At 59.6% G+C, this 9423-nt stretch overlaps 1 protein-coding gene across 1 annotated transcript in view; it reads left to right on the top strand.

Annotated features, from left to right (window-relative positions):
• DCHS1 (dachsous cadherin-related 1) overlaps window positions 1-9423 on the top strand; it is a 41312-nt gene that overhangs the window by 28717 nt on the left and 3172 nt on the right. Inside the window, exons 13-21 of the mRNA XM_008643244.2 lie at window positions 24-233; window positions 758-1621; window positions 2097-2210; window positions 3207-3418; window positions 3561-3715; window positions 5552-5682; window positions 6142-6428; window positions 6995-7133; window positions 7356-9415. Coding sequence (XP_008641466.1) covers window positions 24-233; window positions 758-1621; window positions 2097-2210; window positions 3207-3418; window positions 3561-3715; window positions 5552-5682; window positions 6142-6428; window positions 6995-7133; window positions 7356-9415 — 4172 coding nt within the window. The remainder of the gene's footprint in view (window positions 1-23; window positions 234-757; window positions 1622-2096; window positions 2211-3206; window positions 3419-3560; window positions 3716-5551; window positions 5683-6141; window positions 6429-6994; window positions 7134-7355; window positions 9416-9423) is intronic.

Here is a 9423-nt window from a genome sequence, read left to right on the forward strand (position 1 = left end):
GCTGCTCTCACTGTGTCCTGCAGTCTACGCGCGGGACGCCGGCCTGCCGCCCAGCCTCACCAAGGCCACGGTGCGGGTCACCGTGGGGGACGACAATGACCATGCACCACACCTGGAGAGCGAGTCCTGCTCCGTGGAGGTTCCTGAGAACCAGAGTCGTGTGGCACTCTACACCCTGCGGGCCACTGATCCTGATGGTGGAGAGAACGGACGCTTGGAATACCGGGTGGCAGGTGAGATGGATGCACTGGGAGTGCTGGGCTGGGCAAGGACTTGTCCCTGGGCTTCCCTGGATCTGGGGACATCACCTGCAGCAGTCCCGTTCCACCTCAGTTCTCTCCTGCTCCAAACTGCATGGCATTGCTGCCACCTCTCAGCTCTCTGCCCCCAGTAAAGAGCACCCTAAGATCCAGACAGGCTGCACTGCTCGTTCCCCAGGCTTGTGTCTGGTTCCCCAGGCTTAGACCAGTTCCACACCTCTTCTGGCTGCTCTGACCTGTTGATTCACAGATTGCCAAGTCAGATTTTCGCTGTATCCTGTCACATGCTGTCTGGCGACTCCCCATGGCTGCAGCACTGGCCTGTGAGTGGTTAGAGTCAGTTCTTCACATGGAGCTGACCCAAGGAGGTTTGCTCCCACTAGGGCTCACTCTACCCACCCTGCCAGACCCCGTGGTGATGGGCTTCATGTTCTCCAGGGCCTTTCTCATTCCAGTTACAGGCATGCTGCCTTGTTATTCCCCCTCTTCTCTTTTAGGTGGAGACCCTGGGCAGGATTTCAGCCTAGACCCCGTCTCTGGTGTCCTCTCCACTGCACACGCCCTTGACCGAGAGCAAATTGCTTCCTACAGCCTCATTGTAGTGGTGCAGGACCACGGCTCCCCCCCACGCAGTGCCACTATGTCGGTGACTGTGCAGGTGTTGGACCTCAATGACAATGCACCTGGTTTTGCTCAGGCCACCTACATGGTGGAGGTGCCAGAGGACTTGCCAGTCGGTGACCTGGTGCTGCAGCTGGTGGCCGAAGACCCAGATGAGGGCACCAATGGGCAGGTCTCCTACTACCTGGGCAATGAGTCGCTGGGCATGTTCCAGGTGGAGCCACAGAGTGGGCGCATCCGGAGTGCCCAGGCACTGGACCGGGAGCGCCAGCCCACCTACAGCTTCCTGGCCATGGCGGTGGACTCGGCACCGTGGGAGCCCAAGAGCACGGCTGTGCGTGTCACTGTCATGGTGCGAGATGTCAACGACCACATTCCGGCCTTCCTGCACAGCCCACTCACCGTCAACCTGTCCCGCCACACGCCGCTCAAGCAGGTGGTGGCCACCATGAGGGCTGAGGACAGGGACGCAGGTGCAAATGCCTCCATCCTGTACCGCTTTGCCACGCCCAGCTCTGCCTTTGCAATCAACTCCTACACGGGGGACATTCAGCTGCTGCAGCCCCTTGGCTCACTCAGCCAGCGCCAGCGGACACTCTTCGTGCTGGCCACCGACCTGGGGCAGCCAGCGCTCTCCTCCACAGGGGTAGTGGTGATCCATGTGCAGGAGGAGCCGTACCAGGGGCTGCGCTTTCCCCGCAGCACCAGTGATGTGGCCCTGGCCGAAAATGCCACCCCAGGTACCCAATGGCAGTGACCAGAAAGTGCTATGATGGAATGGGATAGGGCACGAGGGGAAGTGGGAGCAGCGCTGTGGGGAACTCAGACCAGGGGGCACTATGGGGTCTGGGGAAGTCCTGTTATGCTTTGGGAAGACCCAAGGAACTGCAGGGTCTGAGTGGTGCCCAGGCTGGTCAGGGTGGTGTCCCTCTGGGCTGGCCTCAGTGGGTTCAGATCACTGTAGGCAGCCACAGGTGTCCAAATGCTGCCAGAAGGTCTCCGGGGTCACAGTGAGACCACAGAGGAGCCATGGACAGGCACCATGACTCCAGGCTCCCAGCCCAACATTACCATGAGATCTTCAGTCCCCTGTCAGCAGTGTCCTCAGGCAGACTGGTGGTCCTGTGGTACAGCACATGCTGCCATGCATCACCCTGACGCTTTGCCACGTGCCCCAAGGCTCCACTGTCCCTTCATACCCTTTCGCTCTCCCAGGCACTGAGGTGGCGAGTGTCCAGGCCATGCACACGGGGGGCTCCTCGGGGCGCATCACCTACAGCATCATCAGTGGCAACGAGAGGAACACCTTCCTGATCCAGCCCAACTCAGGTACAGCTCCAGGAACACTTGGGGAGCTCTGCTCACACCTGCTCAAGTGCTCGGGGCCCCCAGGGCACAGGAGCACCATCCACACTCTGTACCAGTTAGTTGAGAGGTGTTAGTACTGGAATGTGGATGCTGCCCTGTCACTGACCAGCACCTGCTAGCACTGCTCCCAGTGCAGTTGTGGTCCCCCATAATTAGACATTTTCCCAAAACCTCAGAGGGCAGGGTTAGATGGGATTTTGGGAAGACAATCTTCCCTGTGAGGGTGGTGAGGCTCTAGCACAGGTTGCCCAGAGCAGCTGTGGCTGCCCCATCCCTGGAAGTGTCCAAGGCCAGGCTGGACAGGGCTTTGAGCAACCTGGGATAGGGGAAGGTGTCCCTACGTGCCCATAGAAATGTTGTCAGTTAGTTAATAGATCCTGCTGGCTGCCCTCCTCCTTCTTGGGTGGGACAGCAGCACCTTGTCGCTCCAGCAGCCTAGCTGCCCGTGGCTCAGGTGAGTGGCAGTGGCTATCTGTCCTCAGAGCACTTGCAAGGCTCTGACTGGACTCAAAGCTGCAGTGAGGTGACCCTGGCTTGGAGCTGGATGAGCTTATGTCATGGTAGGAGCAGCTCTTTCTGCTGCACACCTTCGGGAGAGCCTCCAGGTGGGAGGACTGTCGCATGCTGTAACATCAGCAGGAGCCGCCTGTCCCCAGCAAGGTGTGGGTGTCCTCACTCAGGTCAGCTCTTGAGAATGATGAGAAGCTGGCAGTGTGGGGAGGGCTTGGAAGAGCTCAGTGTGTGTCCTGTCCACCTGAGAATGGGTGGATGGGTGGAGAGAGGGATGGGTGGATGGATGAATGGATGAATGGATGAATGAACGGAGGGATGGATGCATGGATGGAGGGATGAGTGGATGGAGGGATGAGTGGATGGAGGGATGGATGGATGGATGGATGGATGGATGGATGGATGTGCTGGTACATTGCTCCCCCCTTCTTGCTGTCCTCCTTCCAGGTGCCATCTCAGTGCAGGACTCCAGTAGCCTGGATTTCGAGGCCAGCCCCCGGCTGCGCCTGGTGATCCAGGCAGAGACCACGGCTTCCTTTGGCTTTATGGCCATAAACCTCAACCTCCAGGATGTGAACGACAACCTGCCCCGCTTCCAGCTGCAGAACTATGTGGCGTTCATCTGGGAGTCACAGAGCTATGACTCACCTGTCATCCAGGTATGGCCGGGGCACAAACAGGGACACCCGAGCCCTGGCCTGGCTGGAGTTATGGGATGGGGGCTGCATGGGCCTGGGGTTGGCACTAGCACACAAGTCCTGCCTCAGGGGCTCCACAGCTGAATCTCGTGTGGCTTTGCAGGTACTGGCAGATGACCTGGACCAGGGAGCAAATGGGCAGGTGACTTATGCCATCAACCAGTCCCTGCCAATGCCGGGCTTGTACCACATTGACCCTCAGACTGGCACCATTACCACTGCTGCCATCCTGGACAGAGAAATCTGGTCCCAGACCCGGTGAGTGCAGCCAGGCTAGGGAATGCTGGGACAGGGACAGAGCTGTGGAGCACAGCCCAGGAGCATGGGGAGCACTGTTCTTAGTGCCCCCAAAGCTGTCCCAGCCTGTCTGTGAAATGGCTCTATCAAGCAACACTGCTGAGGGTCAGTGGGAGTGAAGGACACAGGAGGCAGATGGCCAAGATGAGCCCACGCACAGCTCAGTCGGGTCTCCATGGAGCTGAGGAGCTTGTGAGAGGGCCCTAGGTTCATCCATTCCCCTTCCTGCCTCCTTAATCCGCACTGCATCTGCTCAATTACTTCCACCTCCAAGCATAGGATCCTTGTGTCCTGCCACATGGCTCCAGACCCCTGCACTAACCTGAGCATGTCCCCCACATGTCCCCCTGCATCCAGACAGGCCTTCTGGGCCCTCACCATGTGTGCACGCTCTGGACATATCCATCCACTCTAGCCACACGTATGTGAAATGCTGGCAAACACCCAACCATGAATCTGAGGCTTCTCCTGCCCTTTCCCCCACACCTTGCTCAGGTGTGGTCCCCCAGTCTGTGTTCTCCCTCTCCACAGGTGCCCCCATGGCTTTGGGTTCCTCTGCTCTGTTCCCCAGTGTGGGGAGTCTGGGGTATTCCTTCCACCCACACGCCCCTCGCCATTCCAGAGAGGCTCCAAGTGTTTCCCTTCAGCCAGAGAACCCCAGACACCTTCCTGCACCCTGCAAGGTGCTCTGCCTGCACCCACACACCTTCTAGACTTCAACACATGCCTTAGGTGTGCAAAAACCTGCTGCCCTGCCCCACCATGCTCTCCATGTACCACACACACTGCCCCACTATTATGAATGGATGATGTGGGTTTAGATAAGTCCCTGCCTTTTGCCCAGGCCTCTGGCAGCAGGCAGTAGCTTTGTTGAGGTGGCCAGCACCCCAAGACCCACTCTCGTTCGCAAGTTCTTTAATAATGGCCAATTCGGTCGATTATAGAATGAATTATTTCTTTAATAGACACAAAACTAACAGACATAAGACTTAAAACAGATTATTACCACACAGGACTAAGGACAAAAAGAGGACAAGTAGTATTATACATGCGGGGTTAAAGATACCATTAATTTTACATCTAGAGAAGAAATAATATAACTTAGGATCCAATGTTTCTTACCATCCAATTCCTGATGGAGCACACATCGAAATCCTTTCCCTCAATTCCCGGGAAAGTAACCACAGAACATGTGTCCAGATTCCAGGGAGAAGTCTTGCACACTTTCAGTGCGTGTGTGTAGAGGGCTTCTGCCTCTGTGGTAATCTGTAGTACTTATGTAGTGTAAGAACAGGCCTTTTGGTCACCTCTGTTTATCTCTCCCCACATCTCTTAAACTGGCAGACCTTTTGGTGCCAGGAGATGATACCTGCTGGGCCTTGCCCGCCTGGGTTGTCTCTCCTGTCTGCACCAGCCGCCTGTGGTGGGGAGAGGGGTGATATGCCCTGCCACACCCACACATGCTCTCCAAACCACAGAACCATTGAGGTTGGAAAAGAGGTTATTGAGTCCAACCTGTGACTGATCACCATCTTGTCAACTAGACTAGAGCACTGAGTGCCACAACCAGTCTTTTCTTAAACACCTCCGGAGAAGGTGCTGCACAGATCCATCACCCCAGACTCTGAGCTGCTGTGCGGTTTCCCCACCACGTGCACACGCTCCAGCCCCGTGCACACCTGCAGTTCATGTCCCAGGTGCAATGCAGGTGTACAGTGCATGTCCCAGGAACTGTACACAGGTGAGGTGCTCCCTCACATGTGTGGGCACACATCTGACCCTCATGCCTGCCCACAGCTTGGTGGTGACAGCGATGGACCGAGGAACACCACCGCTCATGGGCTCGGCCACGCTGACCGTGGTGGTGATGGATGTCAATGACAACAGCCCTACTATCCCGGTCCCCTGGGAGATTCGTGTCCCTGAGAGTGAGTGCCGTAGCACTGAGGGCCAGAACTGGGGTACAGTGGGCACCATGGGGTGGGGAGGAGCCCACAGGGAGGCCAGGCCAGTCCCTGCAAGGGGCTGGGTCACATTGGCCCGCTGAAGCCCCCCAAGCCCTCCAGCATGACCTCTGTGGTGCTGCTGTGTCCTGAGGGAGGAACCTGAATTACCAACCCAACCCCAGCCCCTGCCTCATGTCCGGGGTTCTGGCTGCAGACACCTGCCCTGCCTGCTCACAGTCCTCAGCCAGTGTGCCCTGTGCCCATGCAAACCTCCACCTGTCCTGCCAAGCCCCCGAGACCTTCCTTTTCCCCCCGGCATCTCCCTCTCCCATGGCATCTTCCCCTCTTCCCGGTGCTCAGGCTCTGGACTGAACTGGTTTTCCACCAGCTGAGCCAGGTATGCTGGGCAGGTCTGCTCACTCACATCTCTGCTCCCCACAGACACACTGCTGGGCACCCAGATAGCCCAGCTGACTGGGAACGATGTGGACTCGGGCCCTGCGCTCTCCTACACGCTGCTGCTGGAGGGGGACGCAGCAGACACCTTCGGGGTGCTGCGCTATGGTGGCCACATTGCCCTGACAGGGCCACTGGACCATGAACAGCGCAGCCGCTACACCCTCACACTGCGCGCCTCTGACACACGCCATGAGACTGAGGCCAACCTCACCGTCCTTGTGGAGGATGTGAACGACAATGTGCCCACCTTCACCCAGGTTTTCTATCAGGTACATGCACCAGGTGTGCCAGGCAGCAGGGGCCATCCCACACACGCCCTCTGCAGCTCCTGCCTGCCTCCCTTGCCCTTACAAGGCACAGAGGATGGGTCTGAGCCCCTTCTGGTCTCGCTTTCTGACCCATATCTACATCCTGACATCCCTCATGCTGTCACTGTGGCATAGAAGGAGTTGAAACCAGGCAGGTGACCCTGGGACCAGCCCCTGCAAGGGGCACAGCTGGATGCAGAGGGTCCAGCTGAAATGGATGAGCACAGTGGGAAGGCCAGAGGGGGTGGGAAATGGGCCACAGCCCAGACAAATGTTTGTGGCGAGACATGGGCAGGTCCATGTTGAAGGCTGGCTTGGGCAGTGTGTGCTGCAGCTCTGGAACTTGGGCAAGGGGCTGGGGAGCCCCAGGAATGCTTGAAGGGTCTGAGAGCACAAGCCCCTTGCCTGTGAGAGGCTGAAAGACCTTGGCTATGGCTGCCTGGCCAGCCCCAGACTCCCATCCCAGCGCTGCTGGGGGCTCTGCCAGGGGGAAACCAGATGCTGACTGGAGTTTCCTTCTCTTCCAGGTGCTGCTGCCAGAGCACACACCTGCTGGTAGTGTCATCCTCACTGTGAGCGCAACTGACCCCGACTCAGGGAGCAATGGGGACATCACCTTCCACCTGGCTGTGCCCAGCCCTGATGTTGCCATCGACCCCAGCAATGGTGCGTGGGCTTGGTGCTCTGTGGGCCTCTCTCATGGGTCAATCTAAGGGTGCCTGTGGAGGGGAGTGCTCCCGTGCTGGCCCTGTTTAAGCCCTCACCAGGTCACTTTCTGGTGTAGCTGGTGAGGCAGACACAGCAGGGTGACCATCAAATGCCCCTCCAGCTGATACCCTTCCCAGCTCCCACTGGTTCCCATGCTGACCCTGGCTTTGTGCTCCACAGGGACCCTCTTCACCACCCGGCAGGTGGAGTTCAATGTCAGCCAGCCCACCCTGGACCTGGTGGTGGAGGCCCGTGACCACGGCTCTCCCAGCCTCTCATCCTGGGCCACAGTGCAACTCCAGGTCCTGGATGTTAATGACCACAGTCCCCGCTTCCAGGAGCCATGCTACAATGCCAGTGTTCCCGAGGACCTGCGCCCAGGCACCACTGTGCTAACGCTGGAGGCAGGTGACGCCGACCTCTCCCGGGAGAATGCTGGCTTTGACTACACCATCGTCAGTGGGAATGACGGCAACGCCTTCCAGGTGGAGAGCCGGGTGGCCTGGGCTGGGGGACAGCTCCGCACGCAGGGAGCCCTGGTGCTTGTGGAGTCCCTGGACTTTGAGTCCATCCCGGTGTACAACTTGACCGTGGCAGCCTCAGACCGGGGCCTGCCGCAACGCAGTGCGACTGTGCCTGTGCTCATCACTGTGCAGGACGTCAATGACAACCCGCCCGTGTTCACCCGGGCCGAGTACCGTGCAGCAGTGAGCGAGGCTGCGCTGCCTGGCACCGAGCTGCTGCGCGTGGCAGCCCACGATGCCGACTCAGGGCCGCGTGGCCGCATTCACTACACCATCAGCTCAGGTGACCAGCATGGGCTGTTCCAGCTGCACGAGAGCACAGGGGCCCTGAGCCTGGCACAGCCACTGGATCGGGAAGTCCAGGCGCTGCACACACTGGTGGTGCGGGCCACAGACATACCAGGTGGGCACTTTGCGCTGGTCCCCGTGGCCATTGAGGTGAAGGACATCAACGACAATAAGCCATACTTCCCAGTGGAGGTGCTGAGCGCCAGCATCCGGGAGAACTTGCCACCTGGCACACTGGTCACCACGCTGCGTGCCATCGATGCCGACACCGGCACCTTTGGGGAGCTGCGGTACATGGTGCTGGAGCAGGCAGTGGGGGACCCTACCATGGGGGACGGCCGGGACGCCTTTGCTGTCAATGGGAGCTCTGGGGAGCTGCGCTCCCGCCTCACCTTTGACTATGAGCGGGCCAAAGCCTTCCAGCTCCTGGTTCGGGCCACCGACGCTGGCAACGCCTCGGCCACTGTGACTGTGCGGGTGCTGGTGACGGGGGAAGATGAGTATGATCCCATCTTCCTGAGCTCCTCTTTCAACTTCGAGGTGCCTGAGGGCGCGCGCAAAGGGCAGAGCATTGGGCGGGTGCTGGCCACGGATGAGGATGAGGGGGCTGACGGTGTTGTGCTGTATACCCTGGCAAAGCCGTCACCATACTTCGCCATCAACCAGACCACAGGCTTCATCTACCTGCGTGTGGACAGCCAGCCCCAAGCCGGCGCTGGGCGCGCCAAGAGGGAGCCACGGGAGATGAGCCTGGAGGTGCAGGCACGCAGTCCCCTGCCTGCTTCCCGTGTGGCCTCTGCGCAGGTCACCATTGACATCACACACACCTCCTTTGGCTTGGCAGCCGACCTCAACCTACTGCTGGTGGCTGTGGCCGCCTCGCTGGGCGTCGTGGTGGTGCTGGCCGCCGTGGCCATCGTGCTGGCGCTGGTGCGCTCCCGACAGCGCCGGGGCCACAAGAAGGCAGAGGGGGAGGGGGCACTGGCCCACGCACAGAGTGGGTCCTTGCAGAAGCTGGGCCGTGAGGAGCCAGCACTGCCTGGGGCTGAGCACATCTACCACCAGGCACTGCCAGGGTATGGGACCGAGCCGGCAGGGCCCTACACCCGGGGCGGCTCACTGGACCCCTCGCATTCCAGTGGCCGTGGCTCTGCTGAAGCCGCTGAGGATGACGAGATACGGATGATCAATGAGTACCCACGCGTGGCCAGCATCACAGCCTCCATGCAGGAGCACATCGCTGCGCGCGGCCCTGACTCTGGCATCCAGCAGGATGCCGACCAGCTTTCCGACATCTCCTGTGAGCCAGCTGCGCTGGAGAGCACCCAGTGGTTCAAGAGCAAGAAGGGCTCTGGGCTGCTGCTGCCAGGGCCACCCCTGCAGCTGTACCATGAGGACGGTGGGGGCAGCGCCTTCCTGGGCGTCAGCTGCGGCCG

Source organism: Corvus brachyrhynchos, unplaced genomic scaffold, assembly GCF_000691975.1.
Source record: "Corvus brachyrhynchos isolate BGI_N302 unplaced genomic scaffold, ASM69197v1 scaffold511, whole genome shotgun sequence".
Taxonomy (NCBI): Eukaryota; Metazoa; Chordata; class Aves; order Passeriformes; family Corvidae; genus Corvus; species Corvus brachyrhynchos.